Genomic DNA, 18,879 nt, shown 5'->3' on the forward strand with positions numbered 1-18,879 from the left:
TTTATCTGATATTAGTATAGCTACCTACCCTAGCTATCTTTTGGCTACTTGCCTGACTTTTTTCCATCCTATCACTTGGAACCTATTTATGTCTTTGAATTTAAGGTAAGTCTCCATAAATAGCATATAGTTGGGTCATGCTTCTGCCAAACTCTTACCTTTTGACTGGAGAGAAAGATTATTTTTACATGAGGTAATAGCTTTGTGATTTTATCTTTTTCTATTTCACATAATATTGATGTGTATGTAAAAGAAAGGGTATTCCAAAACATGAACATTCTTTACCAAAATCTCCTAATAGCTGGAAACTTGGAAATATTATCTACCTAGAAAATTCAAGAGAATCAACTAAATTATCATCACTCATTCAAACATATATTGAGTTAATATATTTTATTATAACACATCAGGCACTGTCTAGGTAGTAAGGGTAAAGTGTTTGAATAAGATCCATACTTTCATAGAGGTTACATACAAATTCTATTAGAAAAGAATGAGTTTTGTAAGGTGACTTAAGATGAGGTCAACAAACGAAACCAACAGCTTTCTTATATTCTAGCAATAGCCAGTTTAAAAAAAAAAAAAAAAACCTCACATGTACAGCACAGCATAACATAATAGAAATACACCTAACTATAAATGTACAAGACATATGTGAAGAAAACTGTAAAAGTTACCTGAATGGTATAAAAAAAGACCTAAATGAATAGTTACTGATTCCCCGATGGGGAGACAATATTATAAAGATATCAATGCCACCCAAATTAATCCCTAAATCACAATGCAATCTTTATCAAAATCTCATTGCAATTGTTTATCATAAGTTGACAAGCACAAGCTGATTCTTAAGTTCAAATGAAATATAAAATATTCAAGGAAAGTCAAAACAATTAAAAATGAAAATTTAAAAATGGGGATCTTCCTGGCCAGATATCAAAATACACTGAGACTAAAACCCTCAAAACCCAGAAGTCAACATTAAGTCTGAATCATGAAATGTAAGTCAAACTTAACCTTTATTTTAGTATATATAATTTCTAGTGTATTTAACACACAATGAAATATCCAAAATATATAAAGGACCCCACAAATAAAACAAGACACTGACAACCTAATGGAAAAACAAGTAACAAGTAAGTTAATTACCATAAGAAAATACTTTTAACCACACAAGAAAACAAGGAAATACAATTTTAGCAGTAACAGATAAGAGATGCCTAAGATTCTCTCAATTCACGGTGTTTGGAAATCAGGATATACATGAAAAAAAAATGAAGTTGGACACTTACTTCACACCATATACAAAAATTAAATAAAAATGCATCGACAGCCTAAATATAAGATTTCAAAGCATTAAAATTTTTAGAATAATACATGAGAAAATCTTCATGACTTTGGATTTGGCAACAGATTCTTAGGATATGATACCAAAAAGTATGAGCAACAGAAGGAAAAGAGATAAACTAGACTTTATCAAAATTAAAAATTTTTGTGACTCAAAGGACTTTATCAAGAAAGTGAAAAGACAATTACAGAATGGAAGAAAATATCTGGAAACTATATTTCTGATAAGGATTTAATATCCAGAATAAAGAAAGAACTCCTACAATTCAACAAAAAGAGAACCCAATAAAAAAATGGGCCAATGACTTGAATAGCCATTGCTCCAAGGAAGATATACAGAACTTCATTCCTTTTTACTGCTGAATAACATTCCATTGTAGGTATATACAATGAATTGTATACATAGGAATGAAGTCCTGATACATGCAACAATGTGGGTGAATCTTGAAGACGCAACATTGAGTGAAACAGCCAGACAACAAAGGACAAATATTATATTCTCTCTCTCATATGAAATAATTAGAATAAGCAAACTCATAACCAGAATCTAGAATATAACCACCAAGGGGATGTGGTGGGGAATGGGAAGTTAGGCTTAAAATGTAAAAGGATTCTTATTTGGAACAATGGAAATGTTTTAGTAATGGATGGTGGTGATGGTAGCACAACATTGTGAACATAATTGACAACACTGAAATAACTATCTGAATGTGGTTAAAAGGAGGGAATGCGAGATTGTATATATAATAGAATACATTTTTAAAAAATCCATGAAACTGCACTACACAGTAAATCCTAAGTTAAACCATGGACTATAGTTAATAAATTATAAAAATGTGCTGCCATCATTTGTATCAAATATTCCACACCAATGTAAGGTGTTAATAATAGGGTGATTTGTGGGAATGCTGTATTTTATGCATGATTGTTTCGTAAATCCACAACTTTTTAAATTAAAAAAAGTATATATATTTAAAAAAAAAAGATATACAAATGGCCAAAAAGCACATAAAAATAGGCTCAACATCATTAACCACTAGGGAAATGCAAATCAAAGCCACAATGAAATTTCACTTCAAACTCACAACAGCTATCATTTTTTAAAATGGGATAAGTATTGGTGAGAATGTGGAAAAAGATTGGAATCTTCTTGTATTGCTGGTGGGAATGTAAAATGGTGCAGCTGCAGAAAACAGTTTGGTGTTTCCTCAAAAAGTTAAACATAGATTTTGACTTAAGGTGAAAGTTTCATGGATGTATACATATGTGAAAATTAAATTGCACAATTTATATATATGCACTTTATTGTACAATCATATCTCAATAAAAGTTGTTTAAGAAAAGAAAAAAAAATTACCTGGCAATTTCACTCCCAGGTACATGCCCCAAAGAATTGAAGGCAGGGATTCAAACAGATACTTGTACACCAATGTTCACAGCAACATTATTTACAATAGCCAATAGGTGAAACAACTCAAGTATCCATCAGCTGATCAAAATATAAACCAAATGTGGTATATGCATACAATAGATTATTCAGCTGTGAAAAGGAATGAAGTTCTGATACATGCTATGACATGGACAAATCTTGAAATAAGCCAGATACAAAAGGATATTTTATGGCCTCACTTCCATGAAATATCCAGAATAAGCAAATTCACAGAGCCAGAAAGTAAAGTTTACTAGAGGCTGGGGCGGGGGAATATGGGAGTTACTGCTTAATGAATTTCTTGTTTGGGGTGATAAAAAAAGTTTTGATAAGATGATGTTGCCTTATGGTAGCACAATGTTGTAAATGTAATTAACGTCACTGATTATACTTAAAAATGGTTAAAATGGTACATTTTGCTATGTTACCACAATAAAACGTTAAAAAGTGAGATCCTTAAGATAATCCCATTGTTATTAGCACCATTTCTAAAACAATACCATCAGTTTTGACAAGGAGGTCAAGATCATATTTATTTGTTCAGGCAGAATTTGGAATGTAAAATAGCAAAGCTAGAACTTGGATGCATTGTTCAAAACACAGTGTGTAAACAGAAATAACAGCCCATCTAATACTATGGGGTAGGAGTGCTGGACTTGTATGGCTCAGTAAGTCTGATACAGCAGATACACAAAGAAGTGGGAGGGAAGTATAGTAGTTCCAAAGACCTAGATACAGAACAGCCACCAAAAAATGAATTTTTAAAGAACTTTTTAGTTTGAAATAGCTTCAAACTTAAAGCTGCTAAAATAATAAAACACCACCACACAGAACCCCAACATAGCCCCCAAAAATGAATTTTTGAAGATAAAGTTTAGGTAGTTCCCTCCCTCACGTAAGACCAGAAGGAAAAGTGGGTCCTTTTTTGGGAGCATTATGACAAAAGAGAAGGCATCCTAGTTTCTTTAGACCGTCATACATAAAACTAAAGACATCCTTGATAGTTTTCATTTCATACTCTCATGAAAACTCATAATCCTTTAATACTAATCTATATTAGATTTAGAGGCATGATATTCAGGTTAATATTTTCCAAAAAGAGGCACAGGTAATAAATACAAGGTATCTGAGCAATGAGACTCGACAAATCCATTCATTTGAAATACAACTCAAAAGCCTACACTATCTGAGTTTATCAATCTGGCCCTTTGTCCATTAAAGAGAATTAACTGTGTTCCTTATATGATAAGAGAAATCTATGCTACACACATAACTCCCTTAGCCAAATAAATGTAACACCAAGATTTAAGGCTCCCAAGGTTTTGCTTGCACTGAACCTGCTGCAAACCTATTATTACTGGGACATTTTGCTCATTGACATTAGCGGTCTTCAAAGTAAGTAACTTCTATTAGCAAATCAAAAGCTTTAGCTGTTTAAACGGCAATTCCATAATGAGCTAAGTAGCTATCGAAGAGAATGCTATTATTTGTTACCTTAATACATATTATTCAGAAACATTTCCCTATCACATAACTTGTAGAATAGTAAACAGCTCTGAATATTTTTTAGAATTAGAGAATCTAATTTAAAATTAGGTCATAATTAAGACCTAAATTTCTACCATTAAAAAAGTTCACCCTAACAAAAATTCAAGAACAAACTGTGGCTTACCACCACTCCAGTGTTTCTTTAGCAATACAGTATTCAGTAAAAGTTGAGCTGTCAAATTAATTTGTAGATACTAGCTATTAAACAGCCAGATAGTGACTCAGCTTTTCCATTTAGGCCATCAGTTTTATAAAGAGATTTAAAACCTCAGTGAACTTTTTTCCTTTGAAGAACCCTCCAAATCCTTTAGTAGGACAGTACAATCAATGCAAGGGTGTGGGTGAAAAGGTGAGGGTGAGCTCATGGTTTCTTTGTGGCAATGAAAGAAATTTAAAAGCCCATAATTTACTACTCAAGTCAGGCCATAATCTGCCCATGAAAGCAAAATCCCTCTGATTTTCCCCTTCAATAAATGCCTCTGACGTTCAAGGAATTTAAGTAAAACCCAGAATCAAAACTGCATCATCTTTTGGTTCCCTGTCCTCATTTTAGAGATGAAATGTCATCTCCCCCATGCCACTCCCCCCAAAACATCTGAAAACAGAAGTGAAGGAACTAGTGTGCAAAACGCAAATTAAAAAGTAAAGCACAAGTAGTCATTAGACATGCATTACCTACAGAAAAGGAAACAAGTTCTTTGCAATAGTTTTATTTTTTTCTAATTGTGTTAACTTTAATTTCCCATAGCACCTTGGCAATGTTGAAAACAAAAATACAAATACAAGGATGTACTCAATTTTAACATTTTGTGCATGAGCATATGTCACACCATTTTTGGGGGGCAGTTTTGACAACAGGAATAAACCTAAGCAATGGACAAAACAGAAGTCAGACAACCGGTTCTGACCCCCACCCCAAACATTTAAGAGATGTCACTCAAGGGACACCTGAATCAGGTAAAAACCAACAAAGATGTGGATATTTCTTTACATACACTATTCAGTGTTTTATGCTGCAAAACTGAAAACAAAACCATTTTATACACAGCTTGTTGATATCTGAGATGCACTTTTAGAAACTCTGTCTATTCAAAGATTCACAAAAATTCTCAGCTTTTAAAAATAAACTTTGTTATTTAATAATCAGATGAACATTAAGAGGATTTACTCTCAACTATACCTGAAAACAAATTCTCATTCAACTTCTTAAAATGTCTTCAATTCAGCTAATGAAAACTGAAAATAGTATCTATGTATCTTCTTGGAAGCTCACACTAAGTACATAATACACACCAAAAACGCCTGAAGTTAAATTAATGGCAACCAAATTATAAATAATTTTTAAAATTAGAAAAAAAGCCCATTGTATATTATAATTACAAATTTACATCCATCAAGAGGCAATATACTAAAAAAAAAAAAAATAAAAAAAAAATAAAAAAAAAAAAAGAGGCACTATACTGCTCTCCTTTTTGTGTTTTCTCTTTTCTGTAAATGAACTGGTGGTTCTCTTATATACTGATATATACTGCCAACACAAATATCAGAGGCTTAACCCAGTGTTGTTCAACCGTGACAAACTAAAACCAATGGACATTTAGGCTAAAAGACTATTAACCCCATAACTAATAAAACTGGAGCAAGTGTTCAGTAACTTTTAAGTACTATTTTCTGCTCCAGCAATACCCTTCTTGTTCTCCTTCACACTAATAAAGATCCCAACATTCCATCATTAAGCTTTCTAGAGACAACCTGTTTATTTAAAAAGGAAAAAGGAATGTAAAACAATACTCAAATTACCTTCATTATAGGTATCAAATATATCAAAATTCTGCGTGTCATTTGATCACATACAAATTGAGCACATTAGATAACAAACCCGTATCACTGAAAGATATCATCTTCCTCCAAAATCCAGTTGAAAATTCACAATTTTGAATGCCAGTGCCTGTATTTTGCAAAAGTAAAATTACTTAGATCTACAGACAGGCTCTAGATATTATGAAAAACATTAATCATCAGGAGAGAAAATGAAGACAGGTTTTGCAATGTCTCTATGTACCTTCTCTATCAAGTAGAAGGTGAAGAATTTGTGTGACTTGTTTTCTTCACACAATAAGATGATCAAATAATCTGTGAATAATCAGTATTTGATCTTACTGTAAACTGTGTACATACAAAATTAGTTGTAATAGTACTTGATCTACTTTTAGTCTCCAACAACACATGGAAGTGTTAAATTCTAAGAGTGAAGAGAGAAAGATCTGAAATTTAAATATTTCCAGCTAAAGAACCAAATAAATAGTTGAATTACAGTGAAAAAAAGCCAACATTTTCACACAACTCATAAGCATCAAGATATAAACCTTGAATCTGCTGCAATAAAATGCCAAATACATACTGTAGAATATATATATATTATATATACACACAAACTTATTTATTCTTCCCTATACATCCAATGACAAGAGATGTAATAATGTAAATTAAAAACTATTATTTTAAAAGAAAATTTAAAATGATCATGTCTTTAAATTTTCTATTTTCAGTAACACTTGGGAGAAAAGCAAGAAAAAACTTGATTTCTTAAAAAACGAAGGCCCTAATTGGATCCATTAGCTTTTTAGAAGTTGGATGGACTAACATCACAAGCATACAAGCCTAAATCTGTGAAATGTAAAAAAAAAAAAAAAAGGCAATATTTCACTTTTAAGTGCAATAATTAACTTTATGATCCTTACAAAGTGATTTTTGTAAAATGTTTATTCTCTTAAATCGAATGCGTTCACAAATGTTAACACTTATCATTTCCACCAACTGCATTATCTAAGTAAACTAAAATAAGCACTTTTGTCATAGATGTAATCAATGATTATTAATACTTTTTTCTTAAAAGGACCTAAACTTTCCCAAATTTCACAGGTAGTTTTATTGTATGTTTCACCTAGTAGATGATTTCTAAAAAGTGTGTAGAAATTAATAGATTCAAACTGCTTAAATATATTATACCATGTTATCAATCCATCAAATCAAAAGCTATTGCCAAGCTGAATAATAAATTACAAAGAAATAATAATTCTGGCTTATACAGAAAAGAAACGTGCAGTGTTTTCAAAGCTCTTAACAGTTACCTCCTAATACAAATCTCCAAAGCTTAGAGTTGGAAGATGAGTTTCACAGTAATGTAATTTTAAACCTCCACTTACATTCATTTTAATATATTACTAAGATGTTTATTCTATGTCACATTGGTGCTTTCCAGTGTTTACAATTTACAGTTTAAATTTGTACATATGAAATTCACTAACATAAGGGACAGTTATTACTGCTACAAACTATCCATAAAAAGAACCTTACATAGAACTCTGAAGATGGTGTGACTTAAAACAGATTAATTCAATACGGTTTTTAATATTTCAGCCATTTTCTAAATACCAGCATGTAAACTTGCCTATTTAATATGTAAGAGCCACCACTTTATTCACTGAGAAATTATGCATTAATTTTCTTCAGCCTTCCTTTTCACCTTAACTCAAAAATACTACATGCTGGTTCTTTTTCAGTGAATTTGGAGGAGGGAAGTAAAGGAAGGTGATAAATACACTGTAAACTGGAAAAAGTTGCCCCCAAATTAAACTTTTAGAAAAACTTTTCACTACTACACTATTTAACACTTTAAAGAGTCAGTTACAAGGTTTCATTTTTAACACTAACACAAATAAATTACTGTAGGGACACACTGCCCTACCATTCTTGGATCTAGAGTTCTAAATACCTGAACACAAGAGTAAAATACTTCAATAACATTAAATCAGATGCTTAGAATAGTTGTTATATGATGTGACTAGACAGTCAAAACAATCTTAGAATAGTTGTTATATGATGTGACTAGACAGTCAAAACAGAAACAGACAATTCTGTAGGTGGGTGGTAATTTTGCTTTTAGGGGTAGGCAGCTGAAGTACAGAGAATAACAAATTAAGTAACACACAAAAATATGTTTCCCATTAGGGGGGTGGGGGGGTGGCAGCAGCGGGCATCACAGGGCAGTTTAAATCTCGTAAGTCCATTTGACCTATCCACTCAGGTTGGTCTAAGACCAAATTTTTCATTTTTTGCATAACCCCCATTCTTTCCTTGAGTATCAAGCCAACTGGTAGTTACATATCCAAGTACAATCAGAGCTTAACAGCTTATTGAATGAAATACTAAAAAGGTCAAAAAGACAAACTAAATTCCAAACTGGGAAAAAATTCTACTCAAGAATTACATTCTGTTTGCAAATTATTTACTAACATGACAACAGATTTGGCTTCAATTACTCTTGCACACATTCACACCCACAACAGGCACCCAAGCCAATGATCTGCTCTGCAACACAAGGCCATATAGGCAGAAATGGCATTCTCCAAGCCAAGCTTTAAATAGATTAAAAAAAGTAATTTCTAATTTTACAGAAAGGACTCTTCAAAAAATATTTACTCTCACTCCCTCATCTCCTATGTTGAAGGATGTGTAATGTTTTTTCCCAGCTAAATCTGAACCCTCAAAATTGATTCAAGGCAGAAAATCTCTGCAAATTAAATTTAAAAACAAAAATAGAAAAGTTATACTTTTATATATGTATATATATATGTATGTGTATATATATATATTTATACTGATTGGAATCCTCCAGAATTTTAAAATCACTTTAGAGATGAATTTCAGGATTCTAATGCTTACAACTCCAAAATCCATAATGATTTAAGGACTTATTTTCTTCTGTTTCTTTCCTAGCTATCCCCTTCCCCCTGCAAAACAGTTCAATATAGCCATGGCTCAAGTTTAATTGAGAAGAGAGAGAAGTTTCTGAATAGTTTTGTGTTGTTTTTTGTTGTTCTTGTTTCGTTACTTTGGTGATCTGGGTGGCACATATTGCTCTTTGCCATTACGTCGAGTCACTCCCTGAGGTATAGACCTATGGCCAAACTGGCGTCTCTGTTCTCGGATTTTTCCAGCTGCTCCCCTGGGAATCGTATTGCCTCGGAAGCCACAACAATCTTTACTAGCCCTTGCTTCAGGCCTCTCATGTGGTTTCTCAATGGACTTCTCAGGAACTCCATTCTCTTCATTTTTGGTAGGAGATACTACATTGGAGCGAAGTTCCCGTAGTGGCTGCACAAGAACTGGAGATGGCTCTTTAGGGGGCTTCTGGCACACTTCAGCATAACTCAGCTTTCGGGGTTCCTTTGAAATGATGAAAAGAAACATAAAAAAGTTACAGTGTATATTACTTAAATAATAAAGTACAAATAGGATTGTGTTAATCACAAAGGAAGCAGTAAGCTATCTTTCAGGTAAGGGCAACAGTAACTCTCATATAAAGAGCGTATTGGTACAATCTTTTAAAAAACATATTTGTTGAAAATAATAAAAAACCTTAATAATTTATCTAGCATATGACAATTTCATTCAAGGAATTTACCCTAAGGATGTTTGTGTCAGCACTGTTTATAGTGGTGAAAGAACTGGAGACAACCTGCACTTCTAACAAGAAAGGACAAATTCAATTAACGATGTATAGTCTCATGATGAAATCAAATGGTTCCACCTTCTCTTCTCTGGCTACAAAGAACCCTGAGAAGTCCTTCACAAGAACTTCTGCAGGGCTATCAAATCCCAATAATGTATTAATAGATTAATTAAAAGTCTTAGTTACCTCATCTGAAAAAGCAGGATAATAGTAGTGTTGTGAGAACTGGATGAAGTAAAAATGTGTTAGCACTGCTCCTAGCACACAGTAGGCATTCAGTAAATGTTTATTTCTATTTCATTATTATTACTATCATTATTAAATGACAAGATAAAATATTCTTATTATATAAATAAGAAAGACCTCTACTAAAATGCTACTAGTTCTATCACTGAATGAAAATACTATTAGTTTAGAAAGGTTTATTTTTTGTCCCCAGCACTTCTGTATTTTCCTAATTATAAAGTTACAAAATGAGTCTGAATCTTGAATAAAAATGGGAGCAGCCTGTCATGGGTTTAATAGACTTGTTAGGCAACATATATACAAAAAGAATTTCAAGACTACATTAGTCTAAAAATGACTGTCATCAAAACTTAAATAAGAAAGAAGCTTCACTTAATCATAATATGATCAGGAAAAAAGGCAATCAACAGAAACAAAATGAATAGTAACTCCACTTCATTAACATGGATAAAATTTCCCATTCCTTGACAGTGACTTTAACCTCCTTTAGCTTCTAATGTCGGTAGCCACAATTTTAGGGTATTTCCAAATGACTCTGCCTTAGCAAATATAAAAAGAATAATTTCCCATGATCTAATCTGTTATCTTTTCTTCCTCACATAAAACAAATTCTTCGTATTACCTGTAGGGCCACAGCTACAGGTGCATTTATATTACTATTACATGGTGAAGCAGTATTTGTCCTTGATGGCTTTGCAGTACTTGGTGAAGAAACTGGTAAAGTTGCCTGGTTGAGAACATCCTTCTGAACAGAGGAATCCTCTACTTGATCCTCTTCTTGCTGAGTTGTACTAAAGAAAAAAGAGCTTGCCATTAGACTTACTATGGTACACATGAACAGTTAAGCAATTATCATAAGAAAAAGCAATCTTTATGCTGAACACCATCTATACTGAAACTTGTACCTTAATGCAGGAAGCTGAGCTACACATGGAGGACTTGTACTCAAACTGAGCTGTTGGGCAGAGCTACAGTCTGCCTCCTCATCCTCTGCAGGCACGGGACAACTAATTCTCAACTCTTCATTATCCTTAAAGTAAAAAGATTGCACTTAGATATATCTTCAAAGTAGAAATATAAATGGCCAACAAACATATGAAAAGATGTTCAATATCATTAGTCATTAGGGAAATACAAATCAAAACCACAGTGAGAAACCACTTTACATCCACCAGGATGGCTAGAACCTAAAAGATATAATAGCAAGTGTTGGCAATGACATAGAGAAATCTGAACCCTCACATATCGCTGGTGGGAATGTAAAATGGTGATACTGCTGCGGAAACCAGTCTGTTATTCAAAAAGTAAATCATAGTTATCCACCAATTTTAATCTAAGGTAGATACCCAAGAGAGGTGAGAACACATTTTCATACAAAAACTCTTACACAAATTGTTCACAGCAGCGCTATTCATAAAAGCTAAAAAGTGGAAATAATACAAATGTCCATCAATTAATGAATGGATAAACAAAATGTGATATATCCATGCAATGGAACATTATTTGGCAATAAAAGGAATGTAGCACTGATACGAATCCATTTATATGAAATGCCCAGAATAGGCAAACCTACAGGGATAGAAAGTAAATTAACAGCTGCCTAGTGCTGGGGAGTGGGGGTGGGAACCACAGGTATAAGGAAAATGGGGAGCAATTGCTAAATGTGTATGGGTTTTCTTTTTGGTGTGATGAAAGTTGTGAAGTTGATTGTGGTTATGACTGCACAATTATGAATATAATAAAACACATTAAAATGTACACTTTAAAGTGGGTTAATTGCATAGTATATTTATTATCTTAATAAAACTGTGAAGAATATTACAATTAAACATTAAACGCTTTTTCTCTTTGACCTAGCAATTCACTTGTAGGAATTTATCTTAAATAAATAACCAGACAAATTGATGAAAATTTACAAGAATGGTTCATAACAGTATTGTACAATCATTTTTAATTATTTCCATTACTAGGCACAGAAAACTCAATGCAAATAACTCCTTGATTTCATTTTAATGATTATCTTCAAATTCCTACGTTATATGTAAAATGGAGAGTAGAGTTTATCTTGAAATTGAGCAGTGAAAACTGAAGCTAAGAATAAACATAGCAGTGATATCTTATGCATTAATACAAAATGGTAACTTGTTACCAAAATAGCTGTTTAATTAAATGCATTCAAAAATTGGTGAGCAAGACTGGATATTTTCTTTATAAAACCCTGTAATATAAAATAAATGCCATCTTCTGTAACTTTAAATAATAAATATTCCTAAACAAAGTATAACTTTGTAATCAAAACAGTTTTTTCTATTCTATATCTAGCTGAATCCAGTGGATTGGGACATGATGCAAATGAAATCATCAGAGAGGCTTCCAGAGATTACATCCTTACCCCCGTAGCAGCAAAGTCCTAAAATTCAGGTTCAGAGGAAAGCAAGTTCAGACAAAATTCAAAGATCTTACTCTATAAATCACCGGACAGTGCCTCTAGGCATTCCACTTACTTGATTTCATAAGTCACAAATATTTTAGTGTTTAGTAAGTATAAAGCAATGTGTTAGGTTTGGCTTTACAATGATGAACATGATAGACATGGTATACGAATATAGATATGGTCTCTGGGTCAACATTCTGGAGCTTAACTTTTTAAAATTCTTTCCCCTCAGTTCTGAATTTAGCCAGGCAGTCTGGGGTTAATCTAGAAAAATTATTTTGATGTGGGATTTGCAGAGCCAATCTCAATCTATTGAGAACTAGTGCTGGGGAGTGGGGTGGGAACCACAGGTATAAGGAAAATGGGGAGCAATTGCTAAACTGCACCAAAAAGAAACCCCAGTTCTATTTAATTTGAAAGGTATGATGAAGTCAACTGAGGAGGTGGTTGGTTAACCAATCATTTACGTACAAGGGCAAGACGTATACTGAAAGTTAGTCTATGCCCATAAATATAAGTTTACTAGGTCTTTTCAAGAGGTGCAGGAAAGCAAACATTTAACAAACATACTTTACTAGTTGGCTGTGAGAAAACACTCTATGGTGTTACAAAGAAAATACTTGGATATTAAAATTAAGACCCATTAACTGCCCTAGAATTTGACCTTAAAATCTGAATTTGGACATACATATTAGGGAAGAGGGACCGAAGAACGGACGACATTCTAACCAGAAGAAACAGAAAGACACATGAAAATGATAATGAATCATGGGAAACTAGGGTAGTTTAACTAGAATTTTATGTCTTCAAAACTAAAAGAGCAAAAAGATCCAAGAAGCAAGTAATGCTTATGTTTGGTACACACAAATCAATGTGGTTAAAACACAAGATCAAATATCTGAGAAACATTCTGTTCTACTGGATACTATAGGGTCTGGATAATAATCAAGTTCCAGTATAAATGACTGATTCAATCCCAGTACACAACATAAAAATAAATATTGTCATATGTCTTAAGAAGTTGTCTAATCAGCTGTCAGACAGTATTGTACTGCTCACTTTGGCACATATATCTCAAAAGAAGAAAAGGATAACTTCCTCAACATGATAAAGGGTACATATATATGAAAAACTCACAGCAAACATCATACTCCATGGTAAAAGACTGAAAGCTTTCCCTCTAAGATAAGGAGCAAGACAAGGATGTCCACTGTCATTACTGTTATTCGACACTGTACTGGAAGTTCTAGCTAGACCAATTAGGTAAGAAAAAGAAATAGGGATCAAATTGGAAAAGTAAAACCTTTCCTATTTGCAGACGACATGACCCTATATATATAGAAAATCCTGAAAAACCCTCAACCAAGCTACTAGAGCTATTTTTCAAATTCAGCAAAGTGGCAGGGTGAACAAAATGAACATGCAAAAATCAATAGTGTTCTGTATACTAAAAATGAACAATCTGAAGAAGAAATCAAGAAACCAATTTCATTTACAAAAGGAACTAAAATTAAATATATCTAGGAATAAATTTAACAAAGGATGTAAAGGACGTATACATGGCGAATTACAAAACATTGTGTAAGAAATAAAAGATCTAAATAAATGGAAGAACACTATGTTTATGGACTGAAAACGAAATATTGTTAAAATGTCAACTGTACCCAAAGCAATTTATAGATTCAACACAATCCCAATAAAAACTCCAGCAGCCTTCTTTGCAGAAATGGAAAAGCCAATTGTCAAATTTATTTGCAATGTATGGGGCCCTGAATAGCCAAAACAATGTTGAAAAAGAAGAATGAAATTGGAGTACTCTCACTTTCCAGTCTGAAAACATACTGCAAACCTATGGTAATCAAAACAGCATGGTACAAGCATAAGGACAGGCATATAGACCAATGGAATAAAATTGACAGTTCAGAAATAAACCTTCACATCTATAGTTAATTTATTTTTGACAAGGGTGCCAAGTCAACTCAATGGGGAAAAAATAGTCTCTTCAACAAATGGTGCTGGGAAAACTATATATCCATGTGCAAAAGAATCAAGGAGGACCCTTACCTCACATCATGTTTTAGTTTCCTTGCTCAAGCAAGTTATCAGGCAAAAGGTTAGCTTAAACAATGGGAACTTATTAGTTCCCATTTTGAGGCTAGGAAAAAGTCCAAATCAAAGTATCATCGAGACAATGCCTTCTTCCTGAAGATGGGCATTCTGGGACTGGCTGCCAGTGATAGGTGGTCCCAGGCCTCTCTTTCAGATGACAATGCCTATGGTGGCCTTTTGTGGCCTCTCCCTTCTCAGTTCTGTTGACCTTCAGCTGCTTGCTTCTCTTATCTGTCTGAATTTTATTCTCCCATAAAGGACCCATCCTGATTGAAGTGGGACATACCTAAACTAAAGTAACCTCATCAAAAGGTCCTATTTACAATGGGTTCAAACCCACAGAAATGGATTAAGTTTAAGAGCATGTTTTTCTAGGGTACATACAGCTCCAAAGCACCACATTCCACATATAAAAATCAACTCAAAACGGATCAAAGATCTAAAAATAAGAACAAAAACTACGAAACTCCCAGAAGAAAACACAGGGAAGAACCTTCAGGACCTTGTGTTGGGCAACGGTTTTTTAAAGATTACTTCAAAAGCATGAGAAACAAAAGAAAAAATAGATCTATGGGACTTCATCAAAATTAAGAACTTTTCTGCATCAAAAGACTTCACCATGAAAGTAAAAAGCTGACCTACAGAATGGGAGAAAATATTTGGAAACCACATACCCAATATAAGAGTACAATATCCAGAATACAGAAAGAAATCCTACAATTTGACAACAAAAAGACAACCCACTTTAAAAATGGGTGAGGCCACTCTCTAATTAAGCCACCTTGGCAGGTGATCTCACTGCCCTCCCCCCGCCTACGTGGGACCTGACTCCCAGGGTTGTAAATATCCTTGGCAACGCAGGATATGACTCCCAGGGATGAATCTGGACCCAACATCATAGGATTGAGAACATCTTGACCAAAAGAGGGAAGCAAAATGAAACAAAATAAAGCTTCAGTGGCTGAGAGATTTCAAATGGAGTTGAGAGGTCATTCTGGTGAACATTCTTACACACTATACAGGTAACACTTTTTAGGTTTTAAGGTTTTGGAATAACTAGAAGTAAATACCTGAAAGTACCAAACTCCAACCCAGTAGCCTTGACTCTTGAAGATGACTGTAGAACAATGTAGATTACAAGGGGTGACAGTGTGATTGTGAAAACCTTGTGGATCACACTCCCTTTATCCAGTGTATGGATGGATGAGTAGATAAATGGGGACAAAAATTAAATGAAAAATAGGGTGGGATAGGGGGATGATTTGGGTGTTCTTTTTTACTTTTATTTCTTATTCTGATTCTTTTTGGTTATAAGGAAAATGTTCAAAAATAGATTGGGGTGATGAATGCACAACTATACGATGGTACTGTGAACAGCTGGCTGTACACCACGGAAGACTGTACGGTATGTGAATATATCTCAATAAAACTGAATTTAAAAAAAAATGGGTGAGGCCAGTAGAGCACAGCCATCGGCCACAAGTCTGAGCCACAGGTTGGATCCACTTGCTGCAAGCGCCTCCGCCCCCACCCCCACCCCCGAGCTCCTGAGGCCATAAGTGACTGAGACCTGGGTCAGGTCATCCGCAATGCTGGAACCTCATGCATGAGACCCACGTGAAGACAGGTATCAGCTCCAGCCTGAACCAGCAGCTCCAGCTCACCGCCATTCTGAATTAGTGAGCCGATTGTCACCTTAGACCTGAAGAGTGCTTTACAGTCCACTGAATGCTTCCTGTCTCTGTAATCCCTTTGTCACCCCATCATCAAGTATCTCTTCAGATGTATTACATGTATTATAACGAAGCCTATAAAATCACCAGAGGATGATTGCAAAACCACCTGAAATTTCAAAAATGAGAATCAGAGAACTAGACATGCCTTGTGGTAAATTTTAACAATCCTCCCCAACCTACTACCCTCAGGATGTCTGCAAGATGTTGCTATTCTGCATGATCCCAACTATTATAATTATTCATTGTTTAGCTTTGAATATTAAATTGTGAAAAACAGATTTCTTTAGAGGTGGAAATACAAGGGTCCTAGTTAAGGGGCAACAGATTTTAACACTGATTATCTGTCCCAGCAGAAGAAATACATAACATTTTGAAATTTATGATGACCTGAAAAACCAGCAATATTGAAACACAGATTTAAAACACTATTACCTATCAGGATTTTGTAAGGATTCTTAGATCACTTTCCACTTACAAATACAGTGTACTATTGGTATTGACAATTGCCAATCAAAGTGACAGACAAGGCCATAACACTCAAGGAATCAGAGACTCAAATGCAACAACCTGGTAAAGAATACACTGATTTTGTCAACTAGCTTGACAAGTTTGACGGATTCCACCTTGTCTGCTTGTCCAGGAAGTAACCCTCACTGATGACCTATAAGCTAAGAAGCCTGTATTTCTATCTTTTTCCATCTCTTTTCCTCTCCGTATCTTCTCTTTTCTCATAGCAGCAATTGGTTAAAATACTGGATTTTAAAAATTCTTAGCCTAACTCATAACCAAAGAAATATACAGTAAAACAGCCAGTAAAAGGTTTATTTGTTGGTTTTGTCTGTCAGGTTGGCAAAGACTAAAAAAAAAAAAAGATTAATAATACCTATTATTAAGGATATGGGGGAAATAGGTGATCCCATACACTATTGGAGAGAGGATAGATTGGTTCAGTCTTTTGGAGAGTAGCTTGGCAGTATCCATCAAAATGTTTATCCTTTACATACCCTTAGAAACAAGTTTCTACTTAAGAATTTATTTCTATATTACCAATATACTCATACCAATTGTAATTTTCAAAAGCTGGAAACAACCTAAATACCTGTTAACAGAGGATTACACAGTAGAATACAGTGTTGTCATTAAAAATAATGAAATAAAGCTATGTATGCTGACATGAATAGCTGACTATGGTACATTGTTTAGATAATAAAACAAAGGGCAGAACAACAGTGAGAGTTCTGGAATTTTCATACAGGAAAGGTTTGGGGTGGCATTCTCCTTGGAAATGAGGGCTATGAAAATTCACCCAAAGTTGCATTTACATGGCAAACACAGTCTTCACTTACCTGCTTACCTAGCAAACACATTGCTTTATCTTAGATTGTAGTTTATTTGGGGTTATGTAGAAGGGTTGAGGAAATGAGTGGCTGGGCTAAAGCCCTCCACACAAATCAAGCCACCAAGTGGCTCTGCTATTACAGAATAGAATAATCTTCTTTTATTGTTTCTCTTTATTGAGGTATAATTTATATATAATGAAATGCACTGACATTAACTATTGAGTTCAGTGATTTCTGACAATATATATACACCTATGTAACTACCACCCAAAACAAAGAATATTTCTGTCACTCTGGAAATTTCCTTCCCTCTTGCCCTTTCGACGATACTGCCCACCCCTGAAAAACCACTCTCTGATTTCCATCATGTAGAACAGTTTTTCTATTGTCATAGAGTAGTTTTTCAAGTAAATGGAATCATACAATATGTATCTTTTGTGACTGGATTCTTTTATTTAGTTGAATGTTTTTTAAGAGTCATCCATGTTGCTTTCATTGATTTATTCCTTTTTTTATTGCCACAATTTGTTTAGTCCATTCCATTTATTTCCAGTTTGGGGGTTATTATAAATAAGGCTGCTATGAACATTAAAACAAACAAAAAATGGGTGAAAGACTTGAATAGACATTTCTCCAAAGAAGATAAACAAATGGTTAAAAAGCATATGAAAAGATGCTCAGTATCATTAGTCATTAGGGAAATGCAAATGAAATTCACAATGAGATACTATGTCACATTCACTAGAATGGCTACTATTAAAAAATGGAATGTTATGAGTGTTGTTGAGGATGTGGAGAAATAGGAACACTCGTTCACTGCTGTTGGTGGGAATGTAAAATGGTGCAGCTGTTGTGGAAAACCGTTTGGCAGTATCTCACAAATTTAAACCTAGAAGTACCATATGACCCAGCAATCCCACTTCTAGGTATGCATCTAAAAGAACTGAAAGTAGGGTCTTGAACAGATATCTCCACACCAATGTTCATAGCAGCATTATTTACAAATGCCAAAAGATGGAAGCAAACCAAATGTCCATCAACAGATGGGTGGATAAACAAAATATGCTATATAGATACAAAGGAATATTATTCAGCTGTAAAAGGGAATGAAGTTTTGATACATGCAACAACATGGATGAACTGTTTGAAGACATCAGGTTGAGTAAAATTAGCCGGAC

At 34.1% G+C, this 18,879-nt stretch overlaps 1 protein-coding gene across 6 annotated transcripts in view; it reads right to left on the reverse strand.

Moving 5' to 3' along the window:
• Nucleotides 1-5,763: 5,763 nt before the first annotated feature.
• LARP4 (La ribonucleoprotein 4) overlaps nucleotides 5,764-18,879 on the reverse strand; it is a 128,051-nt gene continuing 114,935 nt past the window's right edge. For all 6 annotated transcript variants that reach the window (XM_037845879.1, XM_037845876.1, XM_037845880.1 and 3 more), the window contains exons 14-16: nucleotides 10,988-11,112; nucleotides 10,705-10,873; nucleotides 5,764-9,550 (exon numbers count right to left, since the gene is read on the reverse strand). In XM_037845879.1, the coding sequence (XP_037701807.1) occupies nucleotides 9,212-9,550; nucleotides 10,705-10,873; nucleotides 10,988-11,112 (633 nt within the window). In that variant the 3' untranslated portion in view covers nucleotides 5,764-9,211. The remainder of the gene's footprint in view (nucleotides 9,551-10,704; nucleotides 10,874-10,987; nucleotides 11,113-18,879) is intronic.

The sequence above is a fragment of the Choloepus didactylus genome, chromosome 8, assembly GCF_015220235.1.
Source record: "Choloepus didactylus isolate mChoDid1 chromosome 8, mChoDid1.pri, whole genome shotgun sequence".
Taxonomy (NCBI): Eukaryota; Metazoa; Chordata; class Mammalia; order Pilosa; family Megalonychidae; genus Choloepus; species Choloepus didactylus.